The sequence below is a fragment of the Physeter macrocephalus genome, chromosome 15 (genome assembly GCF_002837175.3).
Source record: "Physeter macrocephalus isolate SW-GA chromosome 15, ASM283717v5, whole genome shotgun sequence".
NCBI classification, from domain to species: Eukaryota; Metazoa; Chordata; class Mammalia; order Artiodactyla; family Physeteridae; genus Physeter; species Physeter macrocephalus.
In genome coordinates, this window is record NC_041228.1 from 45625545 (window position 1) to 45643880 (window position 18336).

The 18336-nt window shown below is 34.8% G+C and overlaps 1 protein-coding gene across 2 annotated transcripts in view; it reads left to right on the forward strand.

Moving 5' to 3' along the window:
• The window catches only part of PIP4P2 (phosphatidylinositol-4,5-bisphosphate 4-phosphatase 2), an 88874-nt gene that overhangs the window by 56844 nt on the left and 13694 nt on the right, over positions 1 to 18336 (forward strand). For both annotated transcript variants that reach the window (XM_024115861.2, XM_024115863.2), the window contains one exon: positions 10139 to 10191. In XM_024115861.2, the coding sequence (XP_023971629.1) occupies positions 10139 to 10191 (53 nt within the window). The remainder of the gene's footprint in view (positions 1 to 10138; positions 10192 to 18336) is intronic.

Consider the following 18336-nt stretch of genomic DNA (forward strand, 5'->3'; position numbering starts at 1 on the left):
TATTAATCAAACTATCAAAAATTAAATACAAAGAAAAAGTATTAAAAGCAGCAAGGGAAAAACAACAAATGACATGCAAGGGAATCCCATAAGGTTAACAGCTTATCTTTCAGCAGAAACTCTGCAAGCCACAAGGCTGTGGCAGGACATATTTAAAGTGATGAAAGGAGAAAAAAATACCTAGGAATAAACTTATCTAAGGAGACAAAAGACCTGTATGCAGAAAACTATAAGACACTGATGAAAGAAATTAAAGATGATAGAAACAGATGGAGAGATATACCATATTCTTGGATTGGAAGAATCAACATTATGAAAATGACTCTACCACCCAAAGCAATATACAGATTCAATGCAATCCCTATCAAACTACCACTGGCATTTTTCACAGAACTAGAACAAAAAATTTCACTGTTTGTATGGAAACAAAAACCCCCGAACAGCCAAAGCAAACTTGAGAAAAAAATGGAGCTGGAGGAATCAGGCTCCTGGACTTCAGACTATACTAAAGCTACAGTAATCAAGGCAGTATGGTACTGGCACAAAGACAGAAATATAGATCAATGGAACAGGATAGAAAGCCCAGAGGTAAACCAACGCACATATGGTTACCTTATCTTTGATAAGGAGACAAGAATATACGATGGAGAAAAGATAGCCTCTTCAATAAGTGGTGCTTGGAAAACTGGACAGCTACATGTAAGAGAATGAAATTAGAACACTCCTTAACACCATTCACAAAAATAAACTCATAATGGATTAAAGACCTAAATGTAAGGCCGGACACTATAAAACTCTCACAGGAAAACACAGGCAGAACACTCTATGACATAAATCACAGCAAGGTCCTTTTTGACCTACCTCTTAGAGAAATGGAAATAAAAACAAAAATAAACAAATGGGATCTAATGAAACTTAAATGCTTTTGCACAGCAAAGGAAAACATAAACAAGATGAAAAGACAACCCTCAGAATGGGAAAATATTTACAAATGAAGCAATTGACAAAGGATTAATCTCCAAAATTTACAAGCAGCTCATGCAGCTCAATATCAAAAAAACAAACAACCCAATCCAAAAATGGGCAGAAGACCTAAACAGACATTTCTCCAAGAAAGACATACAGATGGCCAACAAACACATGATAGGATGCTCAACATCAGTAATCATTAGAGAAATGCAAATCAAAACTACAATGAGGTATCACCTCACACCAGTCAGAATGGCCATCATCAAAAAACCTACAAACAATAAATGCTGGAGAGTTGTGGAGAAAAGGGTACCCTCTTGCACTGTTGGTGGGAATGTAAATTGATACAGCCACTATGGAGAACATTATAGAGGTTCCTTAAAAAACTAAAAATAGAACTACCACACGACCCAGCATTTCCACTACTGGGCATATATCCTGAGAAAACTATAATTCAAAAAGAGTCATGTACCACAATGTTCATTGCAGCACTATTTACAATAGCCAGGACATGGAAACAACCTAAGTGTCCATCGACAGATGAATGGATAAAGAAGATGTGGCACATATATACAATGGAATATTACTCAGCCATAAAAAGAAACGAAACTGAGTTATTTGTAGTGAGGTGGATGGACCTAGAGTGTTTCATACAGAGTGAAGTAAGTCAGAAAGAGAAAAACAAATACTATATGCTAACACATATATAGAGACTCTAAAAGAAAAAATTGATTTTGAAGAACCTAGGGGCAGGACAGGAAGAAAGATGCAGACGTAGAGTAGACTTGAGGACACGGGGAGTGGGAAGGGTAAGCTGGGATGAAGAGAGTGGCATGGACATATATACACTACCAAATGTAAAATAGATAACTAGTGGGAAGCAGCCACATAGGACAGCGAGATTAGCTCAGTGCTTTGTGACCACCTAGAGGGGTGGGATAGGGAGGGTGGGAAGGAGACACGAGATGGAGGAGGTATGGGCATATATGTATATGCATAGCTAATTCACTTTGTTATAAGGCAGAAACTAACACAGCATTATAAAGCAATTATACTCCAATAAAGATGTTTAAAAATAAATACATAAATAAAAGGAAAATATTTAGATGTTAAAAAAAGAAAAAAAAATCACTATTGATTTACTATAGGGTTACTCTTTCTGTAAGTATTGATATATATGAATTAATCAACTAATTTAAGTATAAATAAAATATATTTACTATCCCTTTCTTATATGCAAGCATATTTAGTTTGAAATATCATTTAAAAGTTTTGAAAATAGATTTTCTCAGCTTACTTCAGTGAGTTCCCTTCCACAATTACCTTGCATTTGCATTTTTGCCCAGTTATGTTTTATATTCCAAATCCTTGGCATAGATAGTCCTTATAAGACACACTATAAGTGAGCTGATTTCATTTTTAAAAAAATATATATTGAGTGTGTACCAGACACTGGGCTACATGCTGGGGAAACAGGAAGTCCCTGCCCTTACTGGATTTTTCCAGTCTAATAGGAGAAAGACAATTAAAACAAGAATTCTATGAAATCTAGTTAGGCTAAAGCAGAGAAATACAGAGTGTTCTTAGTGTGCATATGGAAGCATCTAGCCTAGAGGAAGTGACATTATCCTAAGAGTAATGGAAAGCTAAAGCAGAGCTTTATAATTAATTCTGTGTGTATGGATGCTATATCTATAATAGATTGCATATGGGCAAACCTGAAGAAACACAAGACCAGATATTTAGGTTTTATGATTCAGAAAAGTGATGATGATGGTCATGAATAGCATAAAGAATTTGAGAGAGAATTGGTCATACTGCTATTAGTGTAGATAAGGGAATAAGGAAAAAAGTAAAATTAAAGACAACTGTTACAAAGGTTTACATTTAATTTTTTGAAATCATCTGGAAGTGAATTCTAGAGAACGATCCAAGTTGAGAGGTTAGATAGATGTGTGTGACGTGGCTTTTATTAAAATTTATACATTTAGATATTTTCTCCATAGAAGAAAATTACTAAAATAATTTGCAAGTCAGAAATGAACTTCTAAAAGTAAGCTCCTTCTTACTTAATATTCAGTGCAGGCACCTGAATCATATTAGCATAGTAATTATGATTTTAAAACATTAAGTCTTTGGCAGGAAAGGGTGTTTTGGATTAACATATGGTATTTAAAGATTATTTCAAAATTCCCAGAAAACAAAGTTTTTGGTGACTAGAACAGAGTACATACTTTTAGGGTGGCTATTACCTTGGAGAGTTTCAGACTAGTGAGAGATACCGAGTGTTACAAAAAATAAACAGACCTGGAAACTCTTAATTTGACTTGAGAACTTCACCTTATCCTTGTTATTATGCTGATCTAAGTAATCTAATATCCTTTGTAGTATTCTTTGCCCTTCAAGTTTTTAAGTAATAGGATAATTCATCTACTTATTCCATACTTTGTTTCAGCCTTGGCTTACAAGGCCCAAAAGCAATTGAGAAAAGTTACAAAGTCCAATAGCATTGAAAAATAAAATATGAAATGGTCAGGAAGAAAGAAAAATAAGACAGAAATATGATGAAGTCATGCATAAGTGTATAAGTATGCATAATATTTATTCCTGTGCAGTTGTTAAAATTTTACTGAATGTTAGCTATGAGCCTTCTATGGTTAATGAAAAGAAGAAAACATAATCTATTACAACAGGTGTCCCCAACTCCCGGGTCACAGACTGATAGTCATCTGTGGCCTGTTAGGAACTGGGGTGTACAGCAGGAGGTGAGCAGCAGGCGAGCGAGAGAAGCTTCATCTGTATTTACAGCTGCTCCCCATTGCTTGCATTACTTCCTGAGCTCTGTGTCCTGTCAGATCAGCAGCAGCATTAGGTTCTCACAGAAGTGCAAACCCTACCATGAACTGTGCACGTGAGGGATCTGGGTTGTGCGTTCCTTATGAGGATCTAATGCCTTGATGATCTGAGGTGGAGCTAAGGCGGTGATGCTAGTGCTGGGGAGCGGCTGCAAATACAGATTATCATTAGCAGAGAGGTTTGATGGCACAAAGACCATAATAAATCAATTGCTTGCAGACTCATATCAAAACCCTATCAGTGAGTGGCAAGTGACAATTAAGCTGCATCTGGTGGCAGGCTTTATAGTGGCAAGTGAGTTGATGTACCTCAATTGTACAGCTGCATCTAATGGCAGGCTTTAAGTCAGAATCCGACACTTATTTTAGTCCACGCATGGCCCGCCCATTATTTTGTCTACCCCTTCCATCCGCACCTCTTTCCCCCACTGCGCACTTGTCTCAGTCACAGTTTTGGTAAGCCCACAAGCTAACCCTAGCCAAAATGAGTAAAAAACAAACGTTGCTGGAGAGTTTCTTTGAAAAGGGGGAGAGACCCAATGATTAGACAGCAGAAGACTCTAAGACTGCCAACGAAAAGAAAGCTGCATTTAAAAGAAAATACCAAGAGTCCTACTTAAATTATAGGTTAATTGCCACAGGTGATTCACATTCTGCAAGTCTGCTTTGTATAATATGTGGCAACCAGCTAGCCAATGAAGCCATGAAACCTTCAAAACTGCTTCGCCACATGGAGACCAAGCACCCTGCATTAAAAGACAAGTCTTTGGAGTTTTTCAAAAGAAAAAAATGTGAACATGAAGAACAGAAGCAATTATTGAAGGCCACCACTTCATCAAATGTGTCTGCATTGAGAGCATCATTCTTAGTGGCTAACTGCATTGCTAAAGCTAAGAAGCCCTTTACTATTGGTGAAGAGTTGATCCTGCCTGCTGATAAGGACGTTTGTTGTGAACTTTTAGGAGAGGCTGCAGTTCAGAAGGTGATACGTGTTCCTCTTTCAGCTAATACCATAACTCGATGAATTAGTAGAGGATATTGAGGCACAATTGTCAGAGAGAATTAATGAGTCACCGTGGTATGCAATCCAGGTTGATGAGTCTACTGATGTTGACAACAAGGCAACAATGCTTGTTTTGGTGTGATATATTTTTCAGGAGGATGTGCATGAGTATATGTTATGTGCAATTTTGTTGCCAATCAACACCACAGCTGTAGAACTATTCAAGTCTTTGAATGATTACATATCAGGAAATCTGAATTGGTCATTTTGTGTCGGGATATGCAGACGGAGCAGCTGCCGTGACTGGACGGCTTTCTGGTTTCACTACTCTGGTCAAGGAGGTCGCTTCTGAATGTGAGTCTACACACTGTGTCATCCATAGAGAAATGCTGGCTAGCTGAAAAATGTCACCTGAATTTAACAACGTTTTGCAGGATGTGATTAAAATTATCAACCACATTAAAGTACATGCTCTTAATTCACATCTGTTTGCGTGTCTCTGTGAGGAGATGGACACAGAGCACACACGTCTTCTCTTATACACAGAAGTGAGATGGCTTTCTAAAGGTAGATCACTGACCAGAGTTTCTGAGTTACAAGAGCCGCTCCAGAGATTTCTTTTAGAAAAACAGTCGCCACTGGCCGCACATTTCAGTGACACAGAATGGGTTGCAAAACTTGCTTACTTGTGTGACATATTCAACCTGCTCAACGAACTCAATCTGTCACTTCAGGGGAGAATGACAACTGTGTTCAATTCAGCAGATAAAGTGGCTACATTCAAAGCCAAACTGGAATTATGGGGGCGACGAGTGAACATTGCGGTTTTTGTCATGTTTCAAACATTAGCAGAGATTTTGAAAGAGACTGAGCCAGGGCCTTCTTTTTCCCAGCTGGTGCATGATCACCTATCTCAAAATGATCAAAAGAGTTTGAGGATTACTTCCCAACCAGAAAAGACCCCTGAATTGGGAAGGAATGGATCTGCGACCCATTTGTGAATAAGCCAGGTGAATCAACTTTGTCCGTGCTAGAAGAGGATCAATTCTTGAGTCTGAAGATGACGGTGGCCTTAAAAGTATGTTTGAGACAACTTCAAATCTCCATATGTCCTGGATTAAAGTCAAGGTGAAATATCCTGAGATTGCCACAAAAGCACTGAAAAGCCTGCTTCCATTTCCAAAATCCTGTCTTTGTGAAGCAGAGTTTTCTGCAGTGACAGCAACCAAAACAAGATTACAGAGTAGACTGGACAGAAGCAACACACTTCCGGTGTCACTGTCTCCCATCACCCTCTGATGGGACCATCTATTTGCAGGAAAACAAGCTCAGGGCTTCCACTGATTCTGCATTATGGTGAGTTGTATAATTATTTCATTATATATTACAACGTAATGATAATAGAAATAAAATGCACAATAAATATAATGTGCTTGAATCATAACAAAACCATCCCTTCCCCCCCTCCCCCCAGTCCATGGAAAAATTGTCTTCCACGAAACTGGTCCCTGGTGCCAAAAAGGTTGGGGACTCCTGTATTATAAGATATTTGTGAAGTTTTCGTAAAAGTTCACATAGGAGCTTTTGCTGGAATACTGAGACCTAAGAGAGAATTATTCCCATGGATTAAGATAAAACAACACTATAATGGACTGTGTCCTCAACGATATTCTTCATTTATAATAACATAATACAATGTAATATAATATCACTGTTCTAATGCTAAAATTAAATTTACTAGGAATTCACACTATTCACAGTATTCATTTAACAGGCTGGCTGGAACCATGGATAATGTTGAGAAAAGCTAGATTTGTGTTTTCCAAAGTGTATTCATCAGAATGCTCATTTTATCGGATAATAATAAGTGTTATACCAGTAAAGAGTTCCAGGATCATTGGGAATTCCTAGGATAAAAAAATCAAGCAGAACTTTTATAGTTATAGTCTTTAACAATTTTTTTATGTAATATATTAAAATAATAATAAGTAAATGATGTTAAATGATTAAATAATTAACTTAATTATTATAATTAAATTAATTAAACTTGATTTCTTATGATAAATAAATAATGTTAAAGTCCAAGAGGAAGTTTTATGTAGTATGTGCAAACAATTTTGAGGGGATTGTCTAGCCAGACCAATGTTTTAGGAGACATTGTTTAGAAAATAATTTTCCAGAAGAATAAAGGTAATACAAGCTAGTCCTGCATGAATGTAAAGAAGTTTCTTAAGACAACTGAACAGCAGAGAGTTTAATATTGCATCTATGTGGGACAGGTATTCACTGTTGCTGTTGAAAGGCAGGTCCACATTCTGTGTAGGGTTGACATTTTCCAATAAAATCTACAATATGTGCCTGAATCATAGATGATGGCTCAAACTTTGCCCTGAAGTGGGCCAGTGTAGTGCCTTCGGACAGGTTCAGATTTTCTTCACTAGTTCATAGGGTTCTATGGTTTGGTGGCTTAGCAGAGAGTGGCAGCAGTTTTAACTTGAACATACTTTAGAATAATCACACCAGTTGCCTATTGTATCCATTAAAAAATAAAACCTAGTAGGGTACTATCAAATGACTAGTTTTAGCAGTATACCTTTCTTACATGCCTTCTAAAATCAATTTAAAAATATACCTCGGGGAAACTAAGTTTATCTGTTATACAGAATGATTAGAAATAAGCCAAATATTGGAAGACATCTACTAAAAATAATTGGGTTTTAGAGAAGTTGCTTTTAATCGTTCTGATAGAAAATATCTATCTATTTTTCACAATAACCAAAATATGGAAACAGCACAAATGTACACAATAGATAAATGGATAAAAAAGATGTGGTACCTATATACACAGTGGAATATTACTCAGCCATGGGAAAGGAGGATATCTTGCCATTTGTGACAACATAGAGGGACCTTAAGCACATTTTGCTAAGCGAGATGAGTCAGTCAGAGAAAGACGAGTACTGTATGATACCCCTTATATCTAGAATAGGAAAAAATTAAACCTGTGAAAAACAGGAAAATGGTGGCTACCAGAGAATGGGAGGTGGAGGATAAGATTGATAGTACAAACTTGTAACAATAGATAAGTCACAGGGATCTAATGCACAGAATAATGAATAGAGACAATAATATTGTACTATAATTATGTAATTGATAAATATCACTACAGTGGCAACCATGTTACAAGATATATATATATCAAAGTAGTAGACTATATACATTAAATTTGTACAGTGTTACATATCAAATTTATCCAATTAAAAAACAGGAAAACTTAGATTTTTTTTTCTATTGACACTTCAAGATTTGGCAGTAAAATTTTAAGAGTGCAGAGGCTGCATTTTAGACAAGAGAATAGTAGTAAATCCTTTCAAAAGCACAGGTATTTGCATTCATTCAAATAGATTATGACAAACTTATTTCTAATAATAAATATTTTTCTATTATTAGTTTGCTGCATTTAAATGAGTACTTACAGATAACAAAATCAGATGTGTTAGGTTGCTGGCTGTATAACTTACTAATCATACAATAGAGTCTTAGTTGTTTGTTAGTAATAATTGAATTTATCATATATAATCTGTGCTAAAATGATAAAATTGGACTAAATAATCTCCCATAGGATAAAATTGGACTAAATAATCTCCCATAGGTTGGTCATCTAAAATTCTAGATTTTCTGTGCCAGTGTGTTAGCCTTCAAGCTTGGATTTTGAATTACTCTTCTCTTAAGTGTTTCATAATTGCTTCCTCAGCCACGTTGCTTCTCTTAACAATGAAAAACTTAAGTTTGTTATTTATAAATAAAATTTGAAATGACATTACAAGTTCAACAACTATACTAAAACTAATTTCAAGAACATGAAAAAGTACTTAGTAAGATTTCTGTATTCTTCACTTCTTAATGTTCTATGCCAATTTCTTTAGAAATCTATGTAAATCTGTTTAGCACATTAATTTAAGTATTTTAACTACTAAGAATAAATTAACTTGTTATAAAATAAATAATAAAAGAAAGAGTTAAGGCTGCTTGAAAAAAAATGTAGCCTTCGTTTGGCATTCTCAGATATTGAAAAATAATCATTGTGAAAAGAGTGAACATTCATGTAAAGTTTCATTTCTAGTTTATTTACCTTGGGACTCTATATTCCTACTGTGATTGAGAGAGATTATTTCAAGGTTAAGTAACTTTCAGGAGGTTTGAAATAAAAATGAAGAAGAAGAAGTCCAAACAAACTCAGATTTATTTGTTCTTTTTTAAAAGCTAATCATTAAAAAATTAAAAAAAAAATAGTCAAGTATCAGATACTTTCTGAAAGTTTTCCTCTATTATGTGGAAAATATTTGAATATGCATAACTTATTGAAGTCCTACTATACCTAGAACTTGAGAGTTATGAAGAAAACTGTGTGACCTGGGAATCCTAAGCAAAAATTAATTTTAGTGAAAGAAAAGTTATTTTGATGATAAAACTGCTAATGTACTTAACGGAATTATACAAAAGAAACATACACTTTACAGGAAGATATATAGAAAAGCAAATGAATGGAAGGTGAGGAAGGTATTTTGAAATATATTTTTTGTGGTAAAGGGTTACTTTATTTTTTTTTTAATTTTTAAGTTTTAATTTAAATGTATATTGTACCTCCTTTCAAAGACTTTACTACCAGTAAGCTGTTTCAAGCATCTGAATAACAATACTGTGAGTAAGGTAGCCCATTTTATTACCTACATTACAGGGAAGAAAATTGAAAGAAAGTTGTCTGTAGAAGGAATGTATTTTGTTACATAGAATAAGCAACTATAGAACAGAAAGCAGCTTCCTGACATTAGTTCTACCTGTATCTAATTTGTTTAGTTTATTTACTTTGTGCAATTTCTACATTAATAGAATAGTTGCATTTTTAGTAATGAGTCTAAATACTCATGTATTTAAAAAGCTAATCATCAATATTTAGAGGAAAAACAACATTGAAGGTACATGAAATATGTTTTTATTTTCTGGCAGTGTACTGAAGCATAAAGCTGAATGAAATGACCCGAATTACAACATTACATCCAGTTTTCATTGTAAAGCAAACCTAGATTGCATCAGAACCTTGAAAAAATCATGGGAACTGTTTCAGAGGGGAATCCCAACCTTTATTTTAAGGGAGGGGGAGATGTGTTGGAGGGGAAAAGCTCATATAACTATGAAAAGGTTGATGGCTTCTGCTGTGATCCCTGAGGACATTTGAACTAAAAGAAACATCTTATCAGATTGGATAGTTTTCAGTTTTTGTTTTCAACCTCTCTTCTTATTTGTTTTACAGTGGATGGAACTGAGGTTCAACACTCTGGCAAAATGCCCACACTGCAAAAAAATGTAAGTTCTGTACCACTGGAAATAATGTTGGGAAATATTCGAGAACTATTTAAAGAGTTCAGAATTCTCACTTAAGTAAATTTTGATTTTAAGACATACTATGGGATGAATGCATGGTTAACATATTTATGCTTTTCAAGACTAAAAAAAGACGTCTTTGTACTGATTAATACATTCCATTTTGAAATTGAAATGATTGGGCTTATCTATTCTCTAAACGTAAATCAATTTACCTTTAGAGAAAGTGAAAATTACTAAAATTATCAGTAACCTGGTAATGGTTTTCAAATGTTCTAAGTAGTTACAATCTGTTGCAAATAATCTAAAATTTATATTTTTAAAATGGACTGTATAACAAAAATGGACTGTAATCTTGGAGAAAACCAAATTTTGGGGGTTTATAATTAGGAAGTTGGATGGCAAAGTTTTTATAATTATTTATCTCTCTTCAGTCAATTTCTCTGTATTCCTAATTGGTGTACTTAAGGAAAATAACAAAAGGCAATATAAAAATGGGAGAAACTAGAAGACTTTTGATTAAAGACATTTTATGCCATCTATGTTGGGAGACCCCAAGTCACCCTAAGATTTTTTGACTTTCTAGGAGAACTAATAGGACTTAGTATACAGATGTACTCACAGCTTTATGGTGAAAGGATGCAAAGCAAAATCAGCAAAAGAAAAAAGCATGTGGGGCAAAATCTGGAGGAAACCAGGAGCAAGCTTCTAAGAGTCCTCTCCCAGTGGAGTCATAACAGGACTTCATTCCTCCAGCAATGAATTGTTACAACATATGTGAAATGTTTTTGACCAGAGAAGCTTATTAGGTCTAATTGGAGCTGGTCACATAGGCACCTGCCGCATAGCACATGCCACAATTCCATATTCCCAGAAAGACAGCGGGTATTTGGCATAAGCCATATTGGTTGTACAAGTAATTTAGGCATAGCAACCCACTCTTATCAGTAAGGGAGAACTTTTTTGAAATCTAAGTTCCCAGGTGTCAGCCAAGGGCTTACCTTACAAGACAACTTGTCTAAGGATAGCAGTGTTAGACCTGCTATACTCTTTTCTGCACAGCATCTATTTTGATAATTAAATTTTAATTCAAAAATTACTGTTTTCCACTTACATGTGTGGAAAGTAAGCAAAGGAAATTAGACTGGAATGTTTTGATAATTAATATTTAAAATAAAAAAAAATCAGCTCATAGTTACATTTCTGTGATCTTTAGAATAATATAAATACTATATCTATTTTGAGAGTAAAATAATCCTGAGTGGTTTATAGGAGGAAAGAATTAAAAAGTGTGTGAGAAGTAGAATATATGTAACAAAATATCACCATTTATTTGTGCTAGATCTGATTCCAACTAAATATAATCCTGTGAGAATAACTTCTTTACAGCACATTTCTAGCTTCAAAGGAACAGATATTTCCTTTTTTATTTATTTGTGAAATTAATCATATGAATGCTTAACTTAGCTGAATCCAGGACAAGTCTGTACATGGAGAAGCAAAGTGGATAACCCCAAATAAGTGCACAGAAAAATATATACTTCAGGGACATACCAAATACATGTGTGTGTGAATATGTCTGTGAATAATCCATATTTCTGTATGTTATCTGTATTTTCACAAAAATGAAGACAAATTGCATATATCTTTACAAAGAACATTAAATTAGATTTAAAAAATCTTTTAGAAAATAAAAAACTTCTAATGATTAGCAGATTGTGTGCTAAGCAGATTGTTGCTTTGTGTACACATATATATTAGCTGTAATCTTTACGACAATCCTGGATAGCAAGAATTATTATCCTCATTTTATAGATGAGGAACTGTTAGAAAGGATAAGGATTTTGCTCAAGTGATTTGCTTTGTTGGTTAATTATTTTGGAACAATGGCAATATTTTGCTAATAATAAAGAAGTATTGAATGTCTAGATATTCTACCATTGGTTAAGGTATCACAGGACTGTATTAATGTGAAGAATTTATCAATTACTTAAGGAACAACTTGCTTTGAAATTCACATGAAATAAATCAGCTAAAATATCATTCTTAGAGGAATGTGTATAGAATTGGAATCACATGCTGAACTTCGGAGGACTTAGGGCATGCATTACTTATTTGAGCAAAGATGTTATTACATGAACACTCATGGGTCATATCTAGATTTCTTTTCTTTTTGAATGTTTTTCTTAACAAACTGATGAGTCATCTGTTGAAGTAAGATTCTGAGATTTTTATTTCTTTAAACTCAAATAGCAAATGTCCTAAAATTATTTTTAAGTTATAGAAGTTACTAAATCTTTGCTATGAAACTAGCATGTTACTTTTATATCTCACAAAACAAGTGGGGAATACCTTCCCCCAGAGCTCCAGAGACCAAGAAGCATTTTTTATCTCACTGTTTTTTACTCATGCAATCACTGAGGCTATTGTAGCTGAAGGTGAAGTTTCTCTTTCAGTTGGGCAGCTTGTAGCTACTGCTGGGCAGGAGATGTAGTCCTAGCATTCTGAAATGACAACCTGGGCGATATTTCCATGAAGATGTTTTAATGGACTTAAGATTAGTAGACATGATGATTTAATCCATGATAATTATAAATGAATATAATTTCTCCTACATCACTGAGGTACTTTGGGGATCTCTTCCTGTCATTTTAATCAATACCAGACTCATTCTCAGAAGTTATCCTTTTATTTTTCTGTTTAGTGCTTTCTTTTATAATTATTCATTAATTCAACGTCCTGTGCTAGGTACTAGGTGCTCAAAATAAAGATATAACCTTGCCTTCAAGGGACTTAGTCTTGTGGGTATACAGAAGAGAATAGACAATTACAATAACGTTTTAAGCACTTTGGAAGGGTATACCCAGCGTGCTCTGTCCTGAAGGGCCCCTAATCCAGACTGAGAGGGAAAGGGAATGTGAATGAAGGCTTCCATGAAGGAGGGATATTAAAGATGACTGGGAATGATATGTAAAAATGGGCCAATTGTTCCTTGTAGAAGGAGCAACCTGTGCAAAGGTATAGAGGTACAGAGGAGTCTTCAGCTCCAAGTCTGGAATATAGCACACCTTCATAGGTGTGGTATGAAGGAAATGGAATAGATAGGGTTTAATGTGAAGGGACAAGAGAGAGATTGGGGTCAAGAATGACCTTGTATCTGAGAGGCTGTAGAACCATTCACTAAGATAGGGAAAGAAAGATAGAAGAACTGTGTCCAGCAGAAATATGATAAGCTCATTTTGAATGTAGATATAGAGAGACTCTTAGGTTTTCTAGATCATCATCCCTTGAAATTCAGATCCATCTACCTGCTTTTCTAACCACCAATCTTGCATCAATATGGACATGGCTTCTTCTTTCCTTTACCAAGACAACTGAGAGCTGAAAAAATTCTATGTTGATTAGCTCTTTACAAATGTAGAGCTTTACATTTCAGCTAAACCCTTGCTTGATATTCCCTATTTAAGTGTCCTTGATTAACTTTCTCCCCCATTCCTCAAAGTGGTTATCTCCAGATATTTTCTGTTCCTCTTAAACCCCCATCCCTCATACCCTCTTCTCTATCTCAGCAAATGAGTTGCCTTCTTCCTGTCTCTCTCAAATGTTTGAGGCTATCTGTGAACTCCCTCATCTTCACACTTCCTACCTCTAAACATTTTTTATGTCTATGCTCACTTTATTTCTTCTTCTCAGAGGGATGCATGTCTCTTCCTTTCAAGGCATATCTCTTTAGTTCATCATGGTGCTGCATTCCTCCAGGAGTAAAGTAGAATTAGCATCGGTCCCCACTAGGCCACTGAATTTGCTCTGACAAAATTCATGTCCCAATTGCAAATTTTATTTTTTATTTTTTAAATTTATTTTTAATTGAAGTTTAGTCAAATTACAATGTTGTGTTATTACTGCTGTACAGCAAAGTGACTCAGTTATACATATATATATATGTACATTCTTTTTCATATTCTTTTTCATTATGGTTTATCCCAAGATATTGAATATAGTTCTCTGTGCTATACAGTAGGACCTTGTTGTTTATCCATTCTATATATATCAGTTTGCATCTGCTAATCCAAACTCCCAATCCAACCCTCTCCCCACTTGGCAACCACCAGTCTATTCTCTATGTCCCTGATTCAGTTTCTGTTTCATAAATAGGTTCATTTATGTCATACTTTAGATTCCACATATAACTGATATCATATGGTATTTGTCTTTCTCTTTCTGATATACTTCACTTAGTATGATAATCCCTAGTTGCATTCATGTTGCTGCAAATGGCATTATTTCATTCTTTTCTATGGCTGAGCAGTATTCCATTGTACATATGTACCACATCTTTTTTTAAATCTTTTTTAAAAAAATATTTATTTATTAGGCTGCGTCGGGTCTTAGTTGTGGTGCGCAGGCTCTAGAGTGCTTTGCAGCATGTGAGATCTTAGTTCCCCAACCAGTGACTGAACCTGTGTCCCCTTCATTGGAAGGTGGATTCTTAACCACTGGACCACCAGGGAAGTCCATGTACCACATCTTCTTTATCCATTCATCTGTCAATGTACATTTAGGTTGTTTCCATGTCTTGGCTATTGTGAATAGTGCTGCTATGAACAGAGACATGCATATATCTTTTTGACATAGAGTTTTGTCAGAATATATGCCAGGAGTGGGATTGCTGGCATATGTTAGTTCTATTTTTAGTTTTCTGAGGAGCCTCCATAATGTTTTCCAAAGTGGCTGCACCAAATTACATTCCCACCAACAGTGTAGGAGGGTTCCCTTTTCTCCACACCCTCTCCAGCATTTGTTACTTGTAGACTTTTTAATGATGGCCATTCTGACTGATGTGAGGTGGTACCTCATTGTAGTTTTGATTTGCATTTCTCTATTAATTAGCAATGTTGAGCATCTTTTCATGTGCCTATTGGCCATCTGTATGTCTTCTTTGGAGAAATGTCTCTTTAGTTCTTCTCCCCATTTTTCAATTGGATTTGCTTTTTGTTGTTGAGTTGTATGAGCTTTTTGTATATTTTGGAAATTAAGCCCCTGTCAGTCGCATCGTTTGCAAATATTTTCTCCCATTCTGTAAGTTGTCTCTTTGTTTGGTTTATGGTTTACTTTGTTGTTCAAAAGCTTGTTAGTTTGATTACATCTCATTTGTTTATTTTTGTTTTTATTTCTATTGCCTTGAGAGACTGACCTAAGAAAACATTTTTTCCATTTACGTCAGAGAATGTTTTGCCTATGCTTTCTTCTAGGAGTTTTATGGTGTCATGTCTTATGTTTAAGAATTTAAGCCATTTTGAGTTTATTTTTGTGTACGGTGTAAGGGCATGTTCTAACTTCATTGATTTACACGTAGTCATCCAACTTTCTGAACACCCCTTGCTGAAGAGACTTTTTCCTATTGTATATTCTTGACTCCTTAGTTGAAGATTAATTGCCTGTAGGTGTGAGGGTTTATTTCTGGGCTGTCTATTCTGTTCCATTGTTCCATATGTCTGTTTTTGTGCCAATATCATGCTATTTTGATTACTGTAGTTTTGTAGTATTGCCTGAAGTCTGGGATGGTTGTGCTTCGAGCTTTGTTCTTTTTCTTCAGGATTGCTTTGGCAATTCTGGGTCTTTTATGGTTCCATGTGAATTTCAGGATTATTTGTTCTAGTTCTGTGAAAAAGGTCATGGGTAATTTGATAGGGATCACATTAAATCTGTAGATTGCTTTCCATTTCTTTGAATCACCTTCAGTTTCCTTTATTAATGTTTTATACTTCTCAGCATATAAGTCTTTCACATCCTTGGTGAGGTTTATTCCTAAGTATTTATTTTTTGGGTTGTGATTTTAAAAGGTATTGTTTTTTAACATTCCCTTTCTGATATTTCATTGTTGGCATAAAGAAATGCAACTGATTTCTGTATGTTAATCTTATATTCTGATATCTCTCTGAATTTGTTTATCAGTTCTAATAGTTTTTGTGTGGAGTCTTTAGCGTTTTCTATATATAGAATCATATCATCTGCATATAAGACAATTTTACCTCTTCTCTTCCAATTTGGATACCTTTTATTTCTTTTTCTTGTCTGATTGCTCTTGCTAGGACTTCTAATACTATGTTGAAGAGAAGTGGTGAGAGTGGCATCCTTGTCTTATTCCAGATTTTAGCAAGAAGCCTTTCAACTTTTCACCATTTCATTTTATATTGGCTGTGGGTTTGTCATGAATAGCTTTTACTATTTTGAGATATGTTACCTCTGTACCCACTTTGGTAAGAATATTTATCATGAATGGATGTTGAGTTTTGTCAAATGTTTTTTCTGTACCTATTGATATGATCATGTGGTTTTTGTCCTTTCTTTTGTTTATGTGGTATATTACATTGATTTGCATATGTTGAAACATCCTTGTGAACTTGGGATGAATCCCACTTGGTCGTGGTTTATGATCTTTTTTATGTGTGGCTGGATTTGGTTTGCTAATATTTTGTTGAGAATTTTTTCATCTATATTCATCACAGATATTGGCCTGTGATTTTCTATTGTCATGGTGTCTTTGTCTTGTTTTGGTATCAGGGTGATGGTGCCTTCATAGAATGTCCTTCAGAGTGTTCCTTCCTCTTTAGTTTTTTGGAAGAGTTTGAGAAGGATCGGTATAAGTTCTTCTTTGTATGTTTGGTAGAATTCACCTGTGAAGCCATCTGGTTCTGGACTTTTGTTTGTAAGGAGTTTTTAAATTCCAGATTCTATTTCAGTTCTAGTGACTGGTCTGTTCAAATCATCTATTTCTTCTTTCAGTTTTGGTGGGCTGTATGTTTCTAGAAGAATGTGCATTTCTTCTAGGTCTTCGAATTTGTTGGCATATAATTGTTCATAGTATTCCCTTATGGTTTTTTGTATTTCTGTGGTATCAGTTTTTATGTCTCCTTTTTCATTCCTTATTTTGTTTATTTGTATTCTCTCTCTTTTCTTCTTGGTGAGCCTGGCCAGAGGTTTGTCAGTCTTGTTTATCCTTTCAAAGAATAAGCTCCTGGTTTTATTAATTTTTCTATTTTTTATAAATCTCTGTTTTATTTCCTCTCTGATCTTTATTATTTTCTTTCTTCTGCTGACTTTAGGTTTTGTTTGTTCTTTTTCTAATTCTTTTAAGTGGTATGTTAGGTTGTTTATTTGAGATTTTTCTTGTTTTCTGAGGAAGGCCTGTATCTCTATGAACTTCCCTCTGATAACTGCTTTTGCTGTATCCAATAGGTTTTGTATGGTTGTGTTTTCATCGTCATTTGTGTCAAGGTACTTTTTTAATTTTTTACTTATTTTAAAATTAATTTTTATTGGAGTATAGTTGCTTTACAATGTTGTATTAGTTTCTACTGTATAACAAAGTGAATCAGCTATACATATATCCCCTCTTTTTGGATTTCCTTCCCCTTTAGGTCACCACAGAACATTGAGTAGAGTTCCCTGAGCTATACAGTAGGTTCTCATTAGTTATCTATTTTATGCATAGTATCAATAGTGTATATATGTTGATCAAATCTCCCAATTACCCCCAACCCCCTCTTTCCCCCTTGGTGTCCATACATTTGTTCTCTATGTCCGTGTCTCTATTTCTGCTTTACAAATAAGATCATCTATACCATTTTTCTAGATTCCACATATGTGCATTAATATACAATATTTGTTTTTCTCCTTCTGACTTACTTTACTCTAGGTCCATCCACGTCTCTACAAATTATCCAGTTTCGTTCCTTTTCATGGCTGAGTAATATTCCATTGTATATATGTACCACATCTTCTTTATCCATTCCTCTGTTGATGGTCATTTAGGTTGCTTCCATGTACTGGCTATTGTAAATAGTGTTGCAATGATCATTGGGGTGCATGTGTCTGTTTGAATTATGGTTTTCTTTGGGAATATGTCCAGTAGTGAGATTGCTGGGTCATATGGTAGTACTATATAGGTATTTTGTTTAAATTTCATCTTTGATATCATCATTAACCCATTGGTTTTTTAGTAGCATGTTGTTTCATCTCCATGTAATCATTTTGTTCTCATTTTTTTCTGTGGTTAATTTCTAGTTTCATGCCATTGTAGTCAGAAAAGATGCTTGAGATAATTTCTATACTCTTAAATTTGTT